At 43.4% G+C, this 23543-nt stretch overlaps 1 protein-coding gene and 1 gene segment (V, D, J or C); both read right to left on the bottom strand.

The window, feature by feature from the left end:
* Positions 1–23543, bottom strand: part of LOC102917268 (M1-specific T cell receptor alpha chain-like) — a 775359-nt gene that overhangs the window by 286507 nt on the left and 465309 nt on the right. The window lies entirely within an intron of this gene.
* LOC143267460 (T cell receptor alpha variable 38-1-like) lies at positions 12116–12775 on the bottom strand. The segment is given in 2 exon segments: positions 12116–12447; positions 12686–12775. Coding segments are annotated over 2 exon segments (381 nt in total).

Genomic DNA, 23543 nt, shown 5'->3' with positions numbered 1-23543 from the left:
TGCACCCAATTATTTCCGATACCACTGCTTTGAAGTCTTACCTTTTCCCGTACCTTTCCTCCTGAAAGAATCCTGTAACTGCACTAGCATACACTGATGCACCTTTAATCTTTTCGTTTGTTTGTTTTAAATTCTGATACAGGGTCTTTTGTAATTTAGGCTAGTCTTGAACTTCCAATGTAGTCAGGGATGACCTTGAATTCCTGAGTGTCAGGGTTACAGGTGTGCTCCGCATTGCCCAGTGGAACTAGGTAATGCACCCAGCCTTCCTGCATGCTAGGCAAATGCTCTGTGGGCTGAAATGTATCCCTAGTCTCTGATGCTCTCCTTTAATGTTCTTCCAAGTATGTAGAATGGTTATAGAATACATTTTGAGCACAATCTTAGAGATTTGTCAATATGCATGCCCAACACTGTGCTCTGGGTATGATGAACCCTGATGTGGGTAGGAAAATACCTTTCCTCATGGAGATAATTGTGGTAATATTTTGTTTGTGCTCTAACAAATAAAGCTTGCCTGGAGATCAGAGTGCAGAGCAGACACTAGAGGCCAGGCAGTGGAGGCATACACTTTTAATCCTAGCACTAGGGAGGAGCAAACAGGAGATGATATGGCTGGGAGGAGAGAAGATTATAAGGTGGGCAGAGACAGGAGATCAGTCCCTTTCAGTTAGGATTCCTAGAGGTAAGAAGTTTCTAGTGGCTGCTGCTCTGCTTCTCTGATCTTTCAGCTTTCACCCTGATACCTGACTCTGGGTTTTTATTATTAAGATCACTTAGAATTTGTGCTACAGATATTACTTCACGACTTCATGTACTTAGCAGAGAAAAGGTGAGCACATCTCAGGACGGTATGCCACTCAGGGTTGAGTGGCTTGGTTCAGATTCAGTGCTGTATGACGTTGGAAGAGAAGGAGAATTCTGTGAGCAGGAGAGGACAGTGCTGGAGCTGACGGTGAACTTGAGGCACCATGGGTCAGTGAGGAAAATAAACTGTAAAAAAGGGGAGTTTTGAGAAAAGCTAGAAATGCCATTTGAGTAATGGCTGCAAGTTGATGGGGGGGAGGGGGAGGGGACCACAGTGACAGTCAAGGGAGCATAGTAAGTGAGGGGTCAGCTTAACAGAGACCGACAAGGGAAGGACATCTTCTACAGTGCAGCGGGTTAATCAGAGAAAATCCTCAGAAAGGCGGGCTCCAGATTGGGAACCCAAAGAACTTGCTACTCCCTTACAACTGGGGATAGTTATAAGAGGAAAAGAGGGACAGGATGGAGAATGGGAATCAAAAGCTTATTTTTTTTTCATTGGACACTGCCACTGTTTTAATTCTGGAATAATAATTACTGTGGTTTTGAGAAATTATCGTAAGTTAACCAAACTAGAAGAACTTTTCCAAATGGTGTGGCTCTAACACTGCTGACTTTTGTCTTCACAGATAGGTGGCAAAGGGTGTGTGCTGGTTGTCCCCGAATCTCTTTCCAGATGAGGTCTGTGCCCTCATCACAGGGTTCTTGGGGTGGTCTCTAGTACTGAGGTTCTGAGGAAAGATGCTCTCTACATGCCTTAGGTGGTTTCTCGTAAAAGAGCTCAACCTTTGGGGTAGGCCATGGGCCATTGTTTTTCTTCAACTCATTAGTGTTCCTGTAGAGGCTCCACCTCAACTCCCCTCCTCCATCTCTCTCCTCAAACCCTGCCCTGTCTCAAGCCTGCCAAACACAACTTCTCCCCCAGGAGATGCTCAAGACCACTCCTACAGGGTATTTAAACTGCACCCCAGAAAACAAAAACGTGGCTTTTTGGTCTCTCTTCCCCGTCTCCTCTCTGGGGGTGGGGGGTGGGGTTGGAAAATCATCCGGGAGTGTTTTGCCAATTAAACCTGGGCCTTTTCTAATTCAATTTGATTTGGTTTGATTTGGATTGCTGCAATGGCAGAAAGGCTTATGGGGTGCAGAAACTTTTAATTTAGCTCAAAAGACATAGGCTCACCTCTGTGATTTATTCTAGTAATGACCATTTCTTTGAATCCTCCCAAGGCCCCCTATAGGGACCACTCTCTGCTTAGACGCTCCTATTTCATAGGCCCCTTTCTACAGATCCCATTTCTTCAAGATTTCAGCCTCTGTGGGCAATCCCCCTTCTTCCCTTTGCAGCCCACTCTTCATCTTTCATCTTATACTGCTTACCCAAACTGGGATCTGTCCAGCACACATCTGTTTACACAGGTAAGGAGAAGGCTGGACTCTAAATGGAGAAGTCCCCTTTGCTTCTTAGGTGACAGGGGTGGTGTGCTCCAGCCTTCTCAGAGAAATCTTGTTATCCATGCCCAACAAACAACAGGTACTATGGTAATTCTCTAGCCACTCCCCAGAGGCACTCTCCTGCCTCTCCGACTCTGGCATCAGCTCTAACCATATTCTGTTTGAATCAGACAACTCAACTCACCTCATTATTTAGTCTGAGGACTCTGTGTACTTCAAGGTTGAACTCCAAGGACACAGGAATCCCTGTACACTCTTCCAGTGCTAGCTTCTTGCTGGGGCTGCCCTCTCTGTTTAATACTCCATATGAGAAGGTGAGATTACTGCACAGGAAAACGGGGATGCCATCCTAACCATGTTCATTCCGTATCATGTTCCTTTTGTCTCAACTCTTCAGGAGTTTTCTTCCTCTTTTGAGCTCCAGTCTATGTCTATCTCCCAGGTATGTGGTCCAGTGGTTGTACCTTTGTATGCCAAGATCTAGTTATTGAACTCCTTCCCAAGAACCAAATGCCACCTGTCCTCCTTTTTGCTTCAATTCATTCCTCATTTTCAACTTCTAGCTCTGAGAGGTACTCTCACCTCCTCTCCCTCTTTGCATGCCTGTGTGTCTTTTCCGTCCCATGATAGAGGGACAGCTGGCATCACCACCCCAACACTATTTTCAACAGCTTTCCAAGGCTCTTTCAGATACTCTTTATATAAAATAGCTACTCCTAGTACATCCTTCCATAAAATCATCTCCCACCTATGGCTCTTACAATCTTTCTGCTCTGCTTCCACATACATCTCTGAGTATGGAGCGGAGGGGTTTGACAAAGACATCCTATTCAGGGATGAGCACTTCAAAGCCTTTCACTCTGCACACTGTACGGTTGTAAATTTCTGTGTTAATTACCATTTAGTGCAAGAAGAAGCTTCTCTGCTGAGGGTAGAGTGATGCACTGATCTGTGGTGATAGCAATGTCTTTATGAGTAATTTTATTGTTATGTTCATTTAGCGGAATAAAAGTAGTAGAATATCTTGGGCCCATGACTGATCTAGTCTCAGATTCTTGACCTCATTAATGATATTAGGTACGGGTTCCATCTTACAGAGTAGGTCTTAGACCAAATTAAAAAAAAAAGTTTGGTTATTCCTTAACATATGCCACTGTTACACCAGTGGTCATATTTGCAGGCAGGCCATTATAATAGCTTGCAGGTTTCCCATCTGAGTGATGTTGATGATAATTCTTCTCCTCTGGTGGCATGCATAGTACCTCTAGCACTATTAATGCTAGCCAGTATGGATGGATCTTTCAGCTGAGTGTCAGCTATATTTATCCATGTTCTATGTCATAAGTATTTTGTGTCTTCAGCAACATGATCTTCCCATCAAGTTGTGGAAGGTGACTAATAGCATTGGCAATAGCCTTTAGTGTTTGGGGGTATAGGTCTATGGAACCCCTTTTGGTCAATGACTCAAAAAAAGATGTAACCCATTCCAGATACTGGGCATTTTATTTGGCAGCATATGATGTCTAGTTAGGATATTTTCTCCCCTCTCCATTATATGGTAACTTTATTTAAATTCCATATATGTATACACACATACATACATATTCCATATAGAGACATATAGATATGCCTCTCTGTCTATCTATCTATTTGTCTGTCTATCTATCTATCTATCTATCTATCTATCTATCTATCTATCTATCTATCTATCTATCTAGTGTTAGGTATCCTTCCCCATAGTCTACCTTCTTCTACTTCTACCCCTTCTATCCCTTCCTTCAATCCCCAACTTTCTTTAAAAAATCCTCCCAAACCAAATAGACTTGCTCACATGTTTCATTCTCCAAAACCACAGAGCTCTGGACTCATTACGGAAGGGGGAGGGGTTCTATTTTTTCTTTTGAGAACAGCATTGCTCTAGTGGGGGGGGGGCTGGAGAAGTTGTCCATTGGAAGAGACAGTAAGATTTCTCTGAAAAGAAGCTGGGCGTTGGTGGCACACGCCTTTAATCCCAGCACTCGGGAGGCAGAGCCAGGTGGATCTCTGTGAGTTCGAGGCCAGCCTGGGCTACCAAGTGAGCTCCAGGAAAGGCACAAAGCTACACAGAGAAACCCTGTCTCGAAAAAAACAAAACAAAAAAAAAAAAAAAAGATTTCTCTGAAAAGACTAGGGAGGGTGTGCTCAAGAAGCAGAAGGGATTTCCTCACTGAGAATCTGGTCTTCAGTTCCCTGGGTAAATAGATGGGTTGTGAACAGATCTAGGCTTTCTAATCGGTAGAGGGTAAAAGGTGAAAGGTATCAATGCAAAGGAAGGCAGGGAGGTTGCCCACAAAGGCAGCATAAGCTGAAATCTTGAAGAAATGGGATATGTAGAGGTGAAGAGAGTCTGCAGAAAGAGTGGTCCTCATAGAGAGCATTGGGCAGATTCACGGAAGTGGTCATTATTAGAATATATGACAGAGGTGAGCCTGGTGGCTTATCAGAAATATGTTTACTGAGCTAACGAGTTGAAGAAGCACAACAGCCTACTGGTGAGGACTGCAGAAAGAGTAAGAGGCAGTTAGTGGGTGGAAAATACAGATGTGTCTCTAAATGTAAGTAATAGGAAAAGAGCCAGGAAGGGACCTGGATGAAGAGGTCCAATGAAGTTTCATGGGTGAGCCCATCCAGGTAGTTAGAAGGACAGGGGTTGCTCAAGAGCCCTAGTCTGATTGGACAAAAGACCTAGCAGTCAAAGGAAGAGAGTATCATTTAGGAGGCAGTGAGAGATGCTTATGAGGGGCATCCAGACAGGGAGAGGAGCAAGTGGGGGCAAGAACAAAGAGCTCAAGGCTGTATTATGGCTTGTTCAGAGGGATAGTAGGTGAGAGACACAGGAAGGCTGGTTCTGGCATTGATTAGTCCAGGGGTGGTTGATAAGTCAGCAAAGTTCTAGGTCTTGTGGATTATTTGTAGGGAGGTTTGACCTATAAGAGTAGAGACTTGAGCGGAAGAAGAGTCCCTAAAAGAGGTAGGAGTTTTAGATTCGTGATCTGGATCCAAGAGATGCCCTTTGCCTTTGCTGCTGATGGAGCAGTCAAGATTAATCTGGTGAGCTTTTTGGAATTTTGACTGCAAAGATCGGGAAGAGTCAGAAATGTAGACCCAGTTCCTTCAGTAGATGTCTAAGGAGACTGAAGGATGGGGTTGAGGTTGACAACTTTGGAGGAAAGGTAGTAGAGTGTTCTAGTCAGCTGTGAGGCAGGACCGACAGCTGGGAGTGGAGACCTGTGAACACATTCTACACTGATAGGTGATAGTATGAAGAATCTGTGATGGCTTGGGGAGTAGAGTTAGGACCTGTGAGGTGAGCAAAGGCTGATGTCCTCCATAAAGCTGATCATGCAGGGCAGAAAGGAGGGCCTTCTCTTGAGCAAAAGGGGAACAAGGTAGCAATGGAGAACATAGTACGAATCTTTGAGGATGGCTTCCCTTTTATGTAGTTGGAGAACCTCAACGAGGAGCAAATAGGTTGAAATGAGATAAACGCTGCAAGGACAAGAGAGTTAGCAGAGGAGGAGACAAGCTCTGGCTGAGCAGAATGGAGAATTGGAAGTGTGTGAGGTGGAGCCAGCACTACCTGCACAGCAAGCATGCTAGCTTCATGCTGCTTTGGGCTATCTCACCCAAGTGCTCCTGTTGGTATACCACTTAGGAGTCTCAGCAATAGGAACATCTGACAGGTGACTAAAATGGTGATAGCAAGAAGTCAAGGAGACCAGTGTAAGAGCAGGATGTATGTGTGTGTGTTTCTTCTGAAAGTCTATAGAAGGAGAGTAGCTAGATTAAGAGTTTCACAGCATTGAAAGGTGACTAAGTGGTCTTACATAAATAGTGTATGTTTATGAGAGAGAGAGAGAGAGAGAGAGAGAGAGAGAGAGAGAGAGAGAGAGAGAGAGAGAAGATACTAGTGACTTATGAGTTCAAGGAGATTGTAGGAGATAGAGACAGTATAGAATGTTCTTCAAGGGCTTCTATCATTAAAACGGAGGCAGCCTCAGGATTTTTAAACAAGATGACTAACTGTTTGGATAGGCAGCCTACTGCTTAGACTATTTCTCCATAGAATTGACAGAGGAGATGTAGGACTAAATTATGGATGAAAGTACAAATAGGATGAGAAGTTTGGAGCGGTCTGGATGTCCCAAGACAGGAACAACCAGAATGCCTCTGAGCTAAGATAATGATGATTAGATGGGTTGGGAGGGGGGTCAAAGGTTCTGTAAAAGGGCCAGGAGCAGCCTGGTAAAGACCTTTAGTTAAAAATCCAGAAGTTGGGGCTCCAAATACAAAAGTAACTGGCTAGGCTTAGAAAGGAGAGAAGATCCCAGTTAGTGTTGGAGAGGGGCATGTCCTAGGTTAAAGTTTTGAGGCCTTGAGGAAGTATCACAGTCTTAGAGGGGACACCAAATTGCAGGCCAGCCATAAATTGAAGGAGAACATAGTGGTGGGTTGTAGAGACAGGTTGTAAGAGGGCAGAGGCTGTCTGCATACTAGAGGAGGAAGACGGGAGTGAGGTTGAACAGGTTGTGAGTAAGAGCTTGGCCGAAGAAATGCACCCTGGGAAAGGACTGCCCAGGATATCTGGCTGACATTTTGTGTCAGGGTCTGTCCAGATAAATGTGAAAAGGTCTTGGCAAGAAGGGTCAAGGGGATGAACAAAGGAAACATCTTGATGTCAAGGACTGAGAAATGAGAAGCAGAAGGAAGTAGGGTAAAAGGGTGTCAAGGTAAGGAATGTAGCTTGGTTAATTAGGTTTAGGTTTTGGACTAGGTGGTAAGAGTGACTTGGCTTTAGGAATTTCAGAATAGCAGTTCTGTGGGGAGAATTAGTGGGCCATAAAATTCTGACAATTACAGGTTTAAGTCCCTCAATCCCTTAGGCGTGAGTGGATACTGAGTCTGATGTACAAAGATGGCGGGGTCTTGTAGCTTAATTAGAATAGGAGTATGGTGGGTAGTAATACTGAGTGAAGAGGTATCTAAGATCCCAGGATGAAAAGATGCTAGGAGGGTGTAAGAGAGTTCCTGGTAGGAGATGAGTCTAGATGACACATTAACAGGAAGTAGGTTGTTTTTGGGGGCCCTACAAGGGAAAGAGAGACATAAAACTAGTCTAGAAAGTCATGTCCCAGGAAAGGGGTTGGACAGCCTGGAAGGAACAGTAATGAACAGGAAAAGGAATGCCCACATAGACGGTGTGGTAAATAACTAGACTATAGTCTATTTGTGTTTTATAGGAATGCTTTCTACCCCCATTATAGAAAAGAGACTCTTTCAGGGATCCAACAAATTCAGGTCAAACTGAATAATTAAGTCCCCACCCTCCTGCAATCCAGTAAACATGGCCTGTTCTTATAGATAATTGACAGGGTTACCTGAGTTCACTGAGGGTGACAGTGATAGGGTGACCATTCCTGGGCTCCCATCAGTCAATAGTAAATCCCAGAAAACTCACTAAGCTCTAGTTCAGAGGTGGACTTTCAGAAACTGGCAGTTTGCCGAACACAATCTGATTTCCAGTGTCCTTTCCCCCCATCAACGATGGCAGAGGTGAGGCAGTGACCGTGGATTGGGCAGGCTCTTTGCAGTCAGTGACCAGCTTGGCTATGTTTAAAGCAGGCCTTGGGTGGGCCAGACGTGAGTGGGGAGGTCTTTGAGTGTTCATGGGGTGACCCCTGGGTCAAGGCTGATGCCAGCATTTGCTGTTTAACATGATTTGGCTTGAGGTTTTGTGTTTTGAGAGCCTCCTCTGCTATTAAAGACCTTGAAGTCTGCTTTTATAAGGTCCTCCTGAGGAACCTAAGGGCCATCCTCTAGTCTTTGAAACCTCTTTCTAATGTCAGGTGCTGACAGGGGACTGAAAAGGAGGTGGAGATGTAATCTCCCTTCATCAGTGTAGGGAGTGAGAATTGTGTGTTTCGCCATAGTTTCTGATAGGGAGAAAAAGAAGGCTAGGTTTTTCACTGGTGCCCTAGATAATCTCTTTGATTTAGTCATGATTGGCCACCTTAAGTACTGTTTTTTTTTCCATTCCCACCAGGAGACAAGTAATTGTAAAGCCCCACTTTTCAAATTGGGTTGGTGTATTAGTTACTTTTCTGTCACTGTAATAAAATACCATGACCAAAAACAACTTAAGGACCACAGAGTTTGTGTTGGCTTATGTCAGAACACAGTCCAAGAATAGAGTTGTGTGAGAATTCTGAGGGCTTGTGAGAAAACTCCAAGAAAACAAGACAAGAGTCTTGTGATCTCAGTTTCTTCAAAAGACAGAATTGTTCTTGGGATGTTTTTTTGTGCTTCTCCTAGGTATAGTGGGTAGGAGTTTTCAGCTGCTGTTATTCATATGCCTCTATGGAGAAATACGTTTTTGCCATGCTTGGCTTGTCCTTGTGATTGTACACTTTACTCAAGTGATTCTTCTTAACTCTCAGAGTACAGATTGTCTGATGCTCTGAATAAACTTGCCTATTGCATGAGACTTTAGTCCACCTCATTTTTAGGCCCTGTCCTCCCAGGTTCACATCAACAACTAGAGTGGTAAAGAGGCTTACAGTTCCAGAGGAAAGAGTCCGTTATGGAAGGAGAGGCATGGCATGATGGCAGGAGGAGGAAGCTGGCTGATCATATTTTTTATTCATACACAGGAAGCAGAGAAAGGGAACAGGAAATGGGGAGAGGGTATGAATCCTTAAGGCAAATTTCCAGTGACATAGTTCCTCCAGAAAGGTTTCACCTCCTGAAGTTTCCATAATATGTTGTGATTGTTTGAATAAGAACAATCCCTCATAGGCTCAAATCAATATTTGGTCCCCAGTTGATGGAACTATTTGGGAAGGATTGGGAGATGTGGCCTTGTTGGAAAAGTTATGTCACTGGGGACGGACTTCAGGGTTTCAAAAGACTCAACCCATTTTCCAGTGTGTCGTCTCTCTTTCTTTACTTCCCACATGCAGGTCAGGATCTGAGCTCTCTGATGTTCTTGCCACTGTATCTGTGCTCCACTGTCATGGACTCTAACCTATGAAGCCATAAGCCTAATTAAATGCTTTCCCTATAAGTTACCTTGACCATGGTGTTTTGTCACAACACTAGAAAAGGGACTAAGACGGAAGTTGGCAGCAGGCCTTTGTGACAAGTCTGACCATGCAAGTTTTTTTTTTTTTTTGAGGAATGTGGAAGACTTTGGGACTTTGACCTAGGAAAGAGATCAAATGCTGTACATGGGGCTAATAAGCCTTCCCAGTAAGGGCTTGGGAGACAGTAGTGCTGAGAACAATGTAGACTACGGAGGTCCAGATCAAGAGGTTTCAGAGAAGAACAACGTTAGCAACAGGATTAGAGACTATTCTTGTGTTATTTTTGGCAAAGACTGTGGCTGCTTTCTGTTCATGGCTAAACTGAAAAGTAGTGGACCAAGTTATTTGGTGGAGGAGATTTTACAACAGCCGAATATGACTAGGGAGAGTTATGGAAAAAATGTTGACGGGGAGGGATGTAGAAGGGGTGGACACTGGCCATTTCTAGAAGTGATCCAAGAATGGTGAGCAGTGAGTGAAAGAGTGTCTGGTAATAAACAGTCCCTGTGGCCAGCTGTGATCAGGTGTCTTCAGTGGTGCTGGCAGGGGTCTAGGGAAACAAGCTATATTATTTCTGGAATGTAATTAGCATGTTTTTTTAAACTTGTCATAATTTAGCCAAAATAGAGGATCTTTTCAAAATGTCCATGGCTAACGATATGTAAACCTTTTGGGTGGTGAACAGAGGTGGTGACATACATCTAGACTGCAGTTTGGTAAATGTGACCTGCTGCATCGTAGTCTAAGAAAAATTGGTGTTTCACCCTAGGTAAGCTTGGCCCTTATTCATAGTCACTTAGGTACTCACTTTCCTCATTAATAATCTGCTCAGATGCCGGGCGGTGGTGGCACATGCCTTTAATCCCAGCACTCGGGAGGCAGAGCCAGGCGGATCTCTGTGAGTTCGAGGCCAGCCTGGGCTACCAAGTGAGTTCCAGGAAAGGCGCAAAGCTACACAGAGAAACCCTGTCTCGAAAAACCAAAAAAAAAAAAAAAAATCTGCTCAGAAAAGTTCTCCTCTTTCTTCATTACTTTTTAAAAGAATCCCTGTATTTTGTTTCTGCATAGAGAGAGGCTGAGGCGGTAGCTTGTTTAGGAGGTGGTTCTAGGGTCCAGGAGTGATAAAGTGGAGATGCCAGCACCACACTGGGGCTGGATTCTGGCAGAGAAGCCAGCAGGATGCCTCTTAGAGTGGTTTAGCTGAAAGACAGAGTGCTCTCTGGTGGCTGGGGTTTCCTGTCGGGGTAGGGGGGAATTTCCACCCACCTTCAGGTGTGTGCTCAAGAACTGTGTGAGCTCTTAAGGCATCACAGGCTGAAATAGGGAGGGAAACTCATTTGTGTTTGATTTTATCAGTTTCAGGTGAGTCTCAGCTCCAGCTTTATGGTGGCTAAAATCAGATGGGACAACGATTTCAATGAGATGCTTGCTATGGCTCTCTCTGCACTCTTGATGCATGCTTGCCCTACAGTATTTCCACTGAGCGGCTTTACTCTCTTTGTGGTATTTAATAATTCATGACAGGAATTCTAACTTCATTTCCTCAGCCGGAGCTAAGGCTGTAATGGGTACCCTACTCTTCTGTCTCCTATTTTATACACTGAAGATTTCCTTACCCTTGGATAACATGTAGTGGGCCTGGATTGCCTGCCCCGTGGACTGGCCCATGTCTTCATTGCTGGGAGCTTTCACTTCCTGAGCACTGGTCTTCTCAGAGCTTGTTGCTGTACTTCTACCTGTTGCTCGTGTTGGTATGTAAACAGTCAAGACACCATTGTGCAGCATCTACTTTCCAATTATATTCCTCTTTCTCCTCGCCTTTCACAGCAAATGGTATCTCATGATAGCCAGATCACTTAGCCCTCTCAAGTTATTAACTCCTCACTTTGCTGAGAAGACCACGGACATTTGGAGCTCAAAGGAACCTAGATGACAACCACAGAAGCCGGCGCAGTGCAACCTGCCTGAATTCCCTGGTGGAAGCATGCTTTCTTTTGGAACTAAGATATTGAACCTAGCAGAGCCCTAGTGTTGTAGGGAAAGGAAACACAGTTCCTGAAAGTGGATTCAGGGAGTGAGATGAGGTGTTTCAATTCTACGTCTGCTTCCTGGTTTCTAAACTCATGCCTCAGTGCTGTGTACTGGCTAGTTCTTTAATGAACGTCACCACATCCTGGAGGACAGCATTATAAATACCAAGCATGCTACTGGAGTTGGTGCTTTAAGTTTTCATTTAGCAAGCCACCCCATCATTCTTCTAGGCCATCTGATGTAGGTACCACAGACCTAAGTCATCTTGCAGGTGCATAGTAGGTCCAGCAGAGTCCCATCTTGGTGAGGACCTCACAGTATGATGATTCGGAGAGATTTATGTTTGGGTGTGGATGGCCAATGAAGAGTATGAACAACATTTGACAAAATTCCTGGAGGTAAAAACTCCTAAATTACAAAGACTCGCTGAACAGAGGGAATGCTTAAGATGTCTGATCTCTCTAGCATATGAGCCAAAGCTCTGAGAGTCAAGGGTAACATTGGAAGCACCATGAAACTAGGACTTCTGCCCTGTTGTCTTTACTGTTACTTTGAGAGGTAAAATCTGCAGATGCCCCTTTCCCTGTGTTTCTTAGAGCTGGAGGAGAGTAGCGTTTACTCCTAAGAGAAGTTGATGATTTTCTCTCCTGGAACCCCAAGTACTTCCTCCAAGTTTGCACAGACGCCGAGATCTGAGGTTTCTGTCAGCCCCTGACCGTTGCCTGTGTCACTGTGCTCCTCTCCATGAGTGCACAGAAATACGTCGCAGCATCCTCCAGCTGCAAGTCTGAGATCTTGAGGCTGAAGGACTTAGCTGCTTTCTGGAAGTTCACGGAGAAGCGGTCCTCTGTTGCATTCTGCTGCTTATAAGCTTCTTGGCGAATAACGAGAATCATCTGTCCTCTTCGCTGTTTGTACCAGAACAAGTTGTAGTTAGTATCAGTCGTGTCGTAGGTGCAGTCCAGTGTTGCTGACTCTGTCTCCAGCACAGACTGTTCCTGCTGACGCTGAGTGACTGTCTGGGCCACGCTGGCTCCTGTGGAAAAGAGGAGGAAAATGGCTCCATTGTGGTGTTTGTCAGTGAGAGAAACAGACTCTCCACCTGGTTCCCATCCTCATTGCCTTTCCTCTTGATTCCAGCGCCAGGCAGCGGTAACCAGCCTTATGCTTCCTGGAAGCTTGGTTTTGAGCAATGCAGCATTTTTACTATTAATCTTCCCTCTTCCTTCAAAACCCTAGATGCCAATAGGAACAAAGACCCACAGCTTCCTTACCTAGGCAGGTGGTGACCACAACTGCCCACAGGGAGCTAACCACTGCCATGCTCACAGCTGTCCCCCGCAGCCAAAGCCTCCTGCTCTGAGGTTGTCTGTCGTCTGTGTTTACTGGCAGTTCTTCAGAGCCGGGGAGTCTTTCACAGGTGGGTGGGTGATTCTATGTCACTGATGAGAGAGAGTTTTCTGACCCTTTGTTGTTCTGTTTCTCAGAAAGCAGGCCTTTAGTTATAGTTTAAACGAAAGTGAATAGTGAGGGTTTTATTTATTTATTCTTTATATTTTTTTTATAGACAGAATGAAAAGGAAGAAGGTATGGAGTTAGAAAATTTCTTACAAAAATAGCACATTAAAGTATGCTAGGTAGAACATAATTATGGACAATCAAACATACCTGATAGATGCTAAGGTGTTCAGTTGTTTACATCTTCATAGTTTCTTAAAGTGACAGAGGAGGAAAAAGATGCTTCTGAGAGGAAAGAACTCACTAACTTCAGAAATAAATGGAAGAAACAGAACCCATAAGACCTAATTTCCATGGATATTTAAAAAAAAAACTGGATGTGGCTTGTGCTACCTCAAGAAGCTCTGAAATGGCGGCTGCAGACACTCTCATCAGCATAATTGCTGCAGATGGCTTGGTTTATATTCCGTGGCTCTTAAAACTTACTCCATTTTGAAAAAATATGAAACAAGAACTCTAGAAGGCCCCTCTCTGACTCATTAGCGTTGTGCTCTTCCAGAGCAAGTGGCAGGGATCTATGTAATTCCAGAGCTGGAGCCCCAAGCTGGGAGCATGAGCTGGAGTTCTGGCACATGGTGGGTGCTGTCTGGGGGGCACAGCCAGGTGGCTCCGAGTCTCTACTCACGGAAACAGGCAAGGAGTTGGGAGGGTTGCAACTGGCTCTAATGGGAGCTACTGAAATCTCATCCTCTCTAACGATGGTGATGGAAGAGGCGCTAGAATTCCTCCTACAGCCTCTCCATCCTGGCCTCACAATTTGAATTCCTATATCTTGGTCTTAGACCCCTTCAAGTCAGTACCAATATGGAGATTTGTGTATAAGAACCTTATTGTGGTTGCATTTAGAGAATGTTGGTTGGAAGTAAATTGGGAAGAGAAGTCAAAAGTCATCTACCACTATAGTGAACTGGAGAACAATATAGTTGGGTATGTCTGGGAGACATTGATAGCATAACCTTTGGTGTTACCCCAAACGAATCTTGAAGAGGCTGGGGAAATTAATTACCTGCAAACTTTTCCATCACTGTCTAATTACTGCTCTTATGATACAAACTTTGATGCTTCTAGCTTTACCCAAACACTGTTCATGTTGCTCCCCTGGCCAGAAAGTGGTCCTCCGAGTTGCTAGAATTTTCAGCAAGTAATGCCCAGTGTGCAAAGCTAACCACCACGAAGATGAGTCAGTCACCAATAGCATCTGTACAATAGATCCCCAGACCTGTGCTTTGTGGTCACACCACTTAGAACTCCAGCATTTGGAGAAGAGACAGAAAAGGTTAGTGGGACAAGTCAAAGTTGCTACCGTTTATTCCAAGGCTGTAATTCACATTTATTTTCCTTCAAAATCACCCATTCTTAATTCTTCTTACCATTTGAGAATACTCACACTGTCCTAGAGGATTTCTTTCTTCAGGAAACTACCTAGACTTCCATTTCCGAAAAGGCTAAGTCCCTGCTTATTCTGCCCTTGTTAGGTCATGGTTGCCACACTGACCTGTTTACAGTAACCAATGGTACAAAACATCCAAAAGCCATTGTAAAAGAAATGGTAAAAAACGTCAATGTACAAGTGAGTTTTTGACACATCTTCCTGGCTCCTACTGGATAGCTGCAGTATCTTCATGGTGATCAGGATCAGCTGTGACGTTCAAGCCTGAGTTTCTGTGGATAGAATGTCTGCCCAAGAAAGCTGCAGGCACTGAGAGAGGTTTGACCAGGGGAGGGGCTGTATGAATTGCAGGTGGTGGACCTGGGAGTGTAGGGCTTCTCAAACCTGTTGGAGACCAGATGGTGTCACCCCAAGCCCCAGATGTTGGAAATGGAGTGGCAGTGTATGGTTTTTGTACTGTTGGCTTTTTAATATTGTTTTGGTGAGAGCCTTCTCTGATTTTGCCCCCATCCTGACCTTTGGGAATATTTAATCTCTGCCATTGTCTATTGGAAGTATGTAACTTGCTTTTGATTCTACCGGGGCTCATAGATAAAGCTTCAACTTGAGTCTGAGGAAGGAATATGGATGTTTGAACAGTATAAGACTATGAGGATTTTTTGAAGTTAAACTGAGCATATATAGATTATGAGATGACCATAAGTCATATGGTACTGCCCTGGAATATTATGGTTTGGGAGTAAAATTTCCCCACAGGCTCATATATTTGAACAGTGGGTCCTCAGTAAATGGTGCTGTTTTTGAAGGTTTTAGAACTTTTTTTGAGATGGGTCCTACCTGGACGATGGGACTTGAAGATTACAGTAATACCTTACTCCCAGGCCCAGCCTGTCTATTCCTAGTAGGTACTGGAACGTGAGCAGGCCACACTACTAGCTTAGCTACCATAGACAGGATCAGGTCCCATCACCACGCCTTTCTTGCTCTCCCTGTGAGCCAAGATGATCTACTAAATTGTTTCTTGTGGAATATTTGGTCTCAGTGATAAGAAACAACAATACGAGTATGGTTCCATATTACAAGCTCAGCTGTATCTACTGCGATAGATTGGATGTTTGTTACCAGAAGTAGGTAAGTCTGACCTGATAAGAGAAAAACCCCGCTTCTGAGGTATAGAGAACCTTGGCTCTGTTGTCTTGGATGACCTGTTCATGAGCATTGCTGAGGCAGTGCAGTGGATGTGGACAGAGGCTGACTGGCAGTCTTTGCATGGATCATCTCACCCACGTGGCCATTCGGAGCGTTTTTCTGTAGTGGAGTGCTCTCTGGTGGCTTCGACATGAGAAACAGCTCTCTGAACACTCAGTGTCTATGCTCACTGCTCCTCACACAGAGTCTCCTGTAACCCGCTTCCCACTCAACCAGCTTCAGATTCTGACTCTAGAAAAGACCGAGGAGGCATCTGCTGGTTTCCAAAGGCCCACCGCTCATTATCTGTGAGCACAGCCTTAACTTTCTTCCTAGTTTGAACTTTGCTATCAGGAGGCAGCATCTTCTCTCCCCCGCCCCCTCCCCCTTTTTTGTAAGTTTTATACCGGTTCCTGCAAGTTTTTATACCTGATCTTCTAAGCTAATCTTTTTGAAATGTCAAATATATTTTCTTTCATAACTGAATCGGATGGTTCTGGCTTTCAAGATTTGTATTGTGACATCTTTGTAAAAGCCTACAAAGAAGCTCAAAGGCAGGCATTTTACGCTGGCCTTTTGGTGCGTTCTCTTTCTGGTATTGACTGGAGAGTTTGGGCTTCTCACTGAGATGCAAACTGCATTGGGCAGTGTTTGAAGGCATTGTCTAGTAGCACAGGTCCTGGAAGGCACATTCGTCATGTTTTTGCAGGGCCTCCTCACATCTTCTTTTGCTCATAGCAAAACAGAAGTAAGTGTGTTCTTGACACCCAGATGAAAGGGTGTATTCTTGGGTCTCTCTAGGGGGTTTAGGTAAAGGCTGCAGGTGGCAGAGGAGCACTGTGTGCCCACTCCACAGAAGAACCAAGTTGAGTCTTGGAGCTTAGCATCCTTTGCCAGCAGGGAAAAGAGCTGACCTTCTATATCCAGCCTGGCTGTGAATCTTCCACTAATCTTCTCTCTTACAGTTGGAAACATTTGTATCAGGGTGATGAAGGCCCCCTCAGGGTCCTGCCTAAACCACCGGAAGACATTGGAAGCTCTGTCTTGGTAACTACAATGCAGTGTGAAGTCCTTACCTTCCTTAGTTGTCAGGGAAGGAGGACTCTGTTCCACCAGTGGTTGTCCATTTGACCCTGCTTAAGCAGAAAACAAAGAGATTTTCATTTGCAAAAAATGCTTTAATACCCAGGTTTAGAATTTCCCTGATTTGCCCTATGCTTCTTAGAATGAGACCCACATTGTCCCTGCTCCCCTGTATTTTGCTGCCGAGGCTGAATGGCTTTTTCTCACGTGTGCTTCCTCCCTTACTCGCCACTGTCCCGACTCACAAGTCAGCTGCACACAAAGGAGAAGCAGTGGAACTGTCAGAGAAGGACCCATTCTTCCTTCTTCCTGGAGCCTCAGAGGATGGTCTGGGGCTGCCACTGACGGTGTTCAGTAGTCATTGCTCTAGCCTTGATTGTTTCAGTTTTCACAGCCAATGAGAACCTTTCTGTCACATGAAACGGTGCCTGCCCTCACTGGGCGACTCTCTCTTTCACACCCCTTTCTGGTTGCTGCAGGTACTTCCGTCACGAATCAGAAATTTTAAATGAGAACCCCTTTTCATTGTCCTTTAACACACGGTAACTGAACACCTTAAATTAAAGGAAGATGGATTAGAGAGACGAAAAGCAGAGGAATGAAATCCACATGATGTTAATACTGTCACATGGCTAGTAATCGTCTGAGAAGGTGAAGAGTTTTGCTGTAGTCCTGCAAAGCATTTTGGAGTTATGAATTGTTGGGCATTTTCCTCCTCAGCATTCCACACTAAACATCCTTAGGGTTCCAAATTAAACCCGTGTGACATTTTTGTTGTTGTTGTGTGAAGGAAATGCTAAATGTGTCTTTCTTCTCCATTCCTCTCCGAGGGTACTTTGGAAATATTTGAGTAAAAGAAACCAAAACAAACAAACAAACAAAAAACCATCACCATGGTGGTGCATGCATTTAATCCCAGCTCTCTGGAGGCAGAGACCTGCGGATCTCTGAGTTTGAGGCCAGCCTGATGTACAGAGCAAGTTCCAGGACAACCAGAGCTCCACAGAGAAACCCTGTCTCGAAAAACAACAACAAAACAAAACAAAGCAAATCACCGAATGGAGGCTTCATTAATTCTGGGCACCATAAGTCTATTAAAGCAGAGTAATCTTAAAATTCATATACATTTTGCTAAAACTTTTTATTTAGAAAAAAGGATCATATTATTAACTATTGTCCAAGTTGGTATCAAACATAAAGTTTTTTGTTTGTTTGTTTTGTGTGTGTGTGTGTGTGTGTCTATTTGCATTTGTTGGTATGGATTTCAAGTCACAGTTAATATAAAAGTTTTAAATTTACTTTTTAAAAAACACATAGAATTTGTTTTCTATTGCTGTATGCACAGTGGCTCACTATGTAATATACTACATTGAACCTTAAGAGGGCTGTGTAGGGGATGGATTTAGCTGATGTTAAATGAATTTCATAAACTTGAATATTATCAAATTCTTTGTATATTTTAGCTCAGTAATATTGGAAGGAATTTTTATAGACTTTCCTCATGCATCTATTAGAAAATAAATTTTCATAATCAGTATATTATCTTTTAAATAAAATGGATCATGTTTTGTCTTAATAAGACAAATATTGTTTAATAAATACTTTACTATCCTTTGAGAATTTTTTACAATGTATTTGATCACATCCAACCCTACCTTAACTTCTCCCAGATCCTCTCCCGTCTCCCCAACACTCCAACTTCATGCCTTTCTTTCTTCTTCTTTTTAAAATTTGATAATCCATTGACTTCAATTTGTGGTGCCCATATACTTCTGGGTGTCAGGCTATCCACAGGAGTGTGGCCAACCTACCAGGGACCATATGCCTAAAGAAAACTGACTGTGCCTTGGCCAGAAGCTATCAGTTGTCCAAAGCTCCTAAAATAAAGATGGGGGCTCATGAACCTCTTCCCATTCCACGAGGGAATGTTAACTGGCTTTGTATTGAACAGGGACCACAGCTGATGCCAGTTCGTGCGTGCAGTGGTTCTGTCATGTCCAGAAGACACTGCTGTACTCTGGTCATTCCTAATCTCTGGTTCTTACAGTCTTTCTGACTCCTCTTCTTCCAATGATCCATGAGTCTTAGGGAAGGGGGAGGATACAGATGTCCCACTTGGTGGCTGAGCACTACACAAATTATATTCTTCGCCCTTAGACCAGTTGTGAGTTTCTGCGTTGACCACTACCTACTGCACAAAGTAGCTTTTCTGTTGAAGTTTGAGAGCTGTACTAGTTGAAGACTGCAGGGATAAGAATGTAGAGGGCAGTCTGATACTAGGTAAATTTAGCAAAATAGTAGGTTCACTCCTGGGACTATGAGCTTCCTAACTACGAGTTCTTGGTCATATTTACAGTACCAGGCATAGGTTTCCTCCTGTGGAATGATCCTTAAGTTCAACCAGAAAGGGCTTGTTACCCCCATAATATTCGTGTCATTATTTCATCCATGGACATACCAGTCATTATTGTAGTTCATTGGTTTCACTGCTGGGTAAGTCTGTGGATGACATTTTTGTCCTCAGTGGCCCATATTGCTGGGAGCCTTGCTCCAGATTGGTTTAATGACCTGGGATAGATGTGTGAAATTGGCTCCATGAAGAAATTGTGACTACCTGTTGTTCAAACAAGTGGCCCCAAATAGCCTGGGCAGCCTTCACTTGCACAGTTTCAATGGTTTGCGTGAACAAAAACTGTCCCACAATCAGTTTTTACTTCCTAAGTTTTTAAAAATGGTGACAATAATTGCCAGTTTGTTCCTTTGCCTCATTCCCCTTCCATCCCCCAACTTTCCCACCGGCAACCATCACCTACTTGACTCATAGCTCTACTCTTAGAAGCATAAGCAGTGTTTCAGGCCACAAAGGAAGTTTTCTGACTAGGCACACCTACATGTAGGGCAGTGTGCCCAGGTGGCAGCATTTGTAGTTACAGTGTCATGCAGGGGGAGAGACAATTTTGTCTCTAGTGGTTAATATTTACATCTGATAGGGTCTGGGTTCTTACAATCAACTGACCAGCCAAAGCTGGATCAATCCATTCTACATTCTGTACTACCCTATCTCCTCCAGGGATGTACTAGGTTTTCATTTATCCTATAGGCAACATAACTTGGAAACTTACTCTTAATAATTGGCACTGTTTATCCCTTGCCCTTATGTCCATCTCTCTTAACTTCTTAGGGTATTGGTATAGTTATTAGAAATGGGGAAACTGTGGGTTTCTATGATTATGCTTCATTCCTTGTTTCTAGACTATCCCCATTAACTTTTGATATCATCTATTTAATAACATTTCTCAAAGACTCTTGTGGTTAAAATAATTCTTTTCAGAACAGTTATGCAAATATGTGATATTAAACTTCATGACCTATTGTGACTCATTCAGGCCAGCAGTGTGGCTAGCATGGTGAAAGCAAGGAGAGCAGGTAGTACAGAGGCTCCCCGGATCATGACAAGAATATTATGCCTCAAACTGTCCACAGGACTTTGCCTAATGGGTCAGGGTCTCCAGGGCCTTGCCACAAGGAGAGCCATTTGTGCTATTCTCAGGCCTTGTTCCCCAAAGAAGTCACATGGCTCCCACCACCGTATAGTACCTTTCAGTACTATGAAATTCAGCCAGCAGGCAGAAGCTTGATATCCTGGTTGATACAGACTTAATTTCTCTATGTGCTGTGGTGTGGGGTCTCCTTAGAAATTGGATGTCACGATCAAGTTCCCATGGGCAACTATCTTAGTCATGCTTCTTTTTCTGTGAAGGGAGAGACACCATGACCAAGGCAAGTCTTGTAAGAGAAAGGGTTTTTAATTTGGGGCTTGCTTACAGTTTCAGAGACTTAGACCATTATCACAAGCACAGAGAGAGAGAGAGAGAGAGAGAGAGAGAGAGAGAGAGAGAGAGAGAGAGAGACAGAACTGCACCTCAAAGCCCACTCCCAGTGACACACTTTCTCCAACAAACCCATACCTACTCAAAGAAAGCCACACTTTTTAATCCTTGTGATCCTTTCCAACAGTTCCATTCCCTGGTGATCAAGTATTCAAACATATGAACCTATTAGGGCCATCTTATTCTATGGTGATATTTATTTGTACTGAAATGTGATTTTATTTGTATGTTAATAAATAAAGTTGCCTGGGAGTCAGAGCTAATAGCAAGCCATAGCAGAAGCTGGGCAGTGGTGGCGCACGCCTTTAATCCCAGCACTCGGGAGGCAGAGCTAGGCAGATCTCTGTGTGTTCAAGGATACAGCCAGCATGGAGACACACTCCTTTAATCTCAATACCAACCATAGAAGACCTGGAGGTCTGTATAGACAAGCAGTGACGAGGAAGTCATGTGGTTGGGTTTACAACCAATGAGAAGGCAGAACAGAAAGTCAATAAAAAGACAGACACACAGGAAGTACATCTCTTTCAGAGGGGGAAGGACAGCAGTGGCAGTGAAGGGTAAGAAAGGGTTTTTAGTACCAGCTCTCAGCTACTGCTCTGACCTCTTGGGCTTTTAAGTCTGCATTTGGCTCTGTGTTTCTTATTTAATAAGACTGTTACATCTACATTATTCAAACCACCACAGCAGCTAAAATCAGTGGCAATAGCATGTATTGTTTTGGGGATCTGTGGGACATCTCTGACCAACAACTTGAAAGGAGGTATTCCATATCTGATACTGGGCTATTTTTTCTTTGGTAACCCATGGCTTCTGGGATGACCATAACCCTGTTCATAAGATAACTCTTATTAAACTCATATATATATATATACATATATATATACATATTATATATATTTACATATATACATATATATGTATATATATGAGTTTATAAAATAGTAGGTTTCTACATTGCTTCTTCAAGCATCTTTAGAGTTATTTATCCCTCGCCCAATACCCTCCTCTATCCTACCCTACCAACCCTCTCTCCACCTAAACCTTACTCTGCATTATTGTTCTTTTCCCAAAGACAAATATTTTTCTTTTGTTTTCTAGGGATTAAAGTTTATTTCCTTTTATTTACATTTTATCACTGTTTTCCAATGTTTATTTTTGTATTAGTGCATAAACAAACTATGTGACTGCTTTATTTTTTCAGTCTGCCTTTAAAGATTATGATGAAACCTGGCACTGTGGCAATGAATAACCAGGACTTTCCAAGCTTTTGAACATTAAGTATCTGAGAAATAATGCAAAATAAGGGTAGCTTTAATTTGTAGAAAGGAAGGGGAGCAGTTTAAAATGTGTGTGGTGAGAAGAGTGATGACTGGATATTTTAATGCCAGCGATTCCCTTCCTCACTCTCCTTGCCTTTCATGGAAGGTTGTGAAGGTTTCTTACATGCATGGACTGTGCTGCATCTCTAGAGGCATGAATAGGTTGAGGGAAGACTGGATTCCTTTCCCCAGTCAATTTTTTTCCTATCATAGATTTATTATAGTTCAACCCAAGCCACTTTAAACTATCTCTATAAATACAAAGCAGAACTTTATTATGTTCTCAGGCAGGAAAAAGCAGCCCACCATCTGGCTAACTTTGAAAATGTAGGAATTTGCATTTGCAAATGTAGGAATTCTTCTCCTATTTAGTCTTGGGTACATGGGTAGACTGGGGGACTTGCTCATATTTCAGACATCAGTTATCTGAAGCTCTTCGTTTTGGCTAAGGTATTTGCAGAAAGGGTTAGTAAGATCTCAGAAGCTGCAGAAGTTTAAGGAGAGAGTTTCTTTCCATTTCTGTGTCTAGTCCTCAGCCTACTAAGTGTAAATGCTCACCATTCCAGGTCATTTCTTCAGCTACATCCCCTGGGTAAAGCCCTGGCAAGTCTGCCCCCCCCCTTTCTTGTCCTTCATATGATTATGAATTAAGTGGTTGACCCTTCATCCCGAGAGACTGAAGAATAAAGAGTCGTCATCTTCTTAAGTGTTGACTGTGGAAAATAATCCTTTGCTCCTTTTTAGGTATGGAATTATGTAAAATAGAGAGATCTCCTTCCATAGCATTCTCCTTGTGCTTCAGAAGAGAGTTTGCTTTCTCCCGAAGATGCAGGCTTTGGGTAGGGCAGGACTGTGTCTTCCTCTGTCAACTCATTTTTTTTTTTTTGTTCAAAAAAAAAAAAAAACCAATCACAAGGGAGCTAGTGTGTGGGTAGTCATTGGGAATTTGGCTCTTGGCCACACTACACTGGGAACCATGAGATCGCTCTTCTTGACAGAGCAGGTCATCAACTCATACCATCTCTGAAATACAAACTGCCAGTGGCACTTCTATTGTTTAAAGATTTTCCTCTTTGGTAAGTCACATTCTTGCCAGGAATGTAAGAAGGGATGTTTTGCTGGTGAGAACCAAGGGGAGATGCCCAGTTGCTTGGAAGAAGTACTACTTACATGAACACTTTTCCTTACAGTTGCTTCTCTGTGTTCAGCTATGATTATTTCAGCATTCTGGACAGTTATCAGCAGAAGTAGATCTAGTTAAAAAAATCTAGAATTTTCCTAATTAATGATCAACATTGTGCCAGGGGTTGTGGCAGGTCAACAATGAATGGTTTTTGTTTGTTTGTTTGGTTTTTTTTTTTTTTTTTTTTTTTTTGGTTTTTCGAGACAGGGTTTCTCTGTGTAGCTTTGCGCCTTTCCTGGAGCTCACTTGGTAGCCCAGGCTGGCCTCGAACTCACAGAGATCCGCCTGGCTCTGCCTCCCGAGTGCTGGGATTAAAGGCGTGCGCCACCACCGCCCGGCTTGTTTGTTTGTTTTTACCTATAGTCCATTCGACTTAAAATTATGGGGATATTTCATAAAATGTACAATGTAGAACATGCTAATTACATAGTAGGGAAGGCAAGAAAATCATACAAGAAGTTATAAAATTAACTCCAGGAGGCAGTGCATGACTGGCACCAGCATTTATCACTGTGGCGGTACAGCACAGGAACAGGTATCTGTAGCCACAGCCGCAGC

This window comes from Peromyscus maniculatus, chromosome 9 (assembly GCF_049852395.1).
Source record: "Peromyscus maniculatus bairdii isolate BWxNUB_F1_BW_parent chromosome 9, HU_Pman_BW_mat_3.1, whole genome shotgun sequence".
Lineage (NCBI taxonomy): Eukaryota > Metazoa > Chordata > Mammalia > Rodentia > Cricetidae > Peromyscus > Peromyscus maniculatus.
This window is presented reverse-complemented; position numbering and strand designations above follow the sequence as displayed.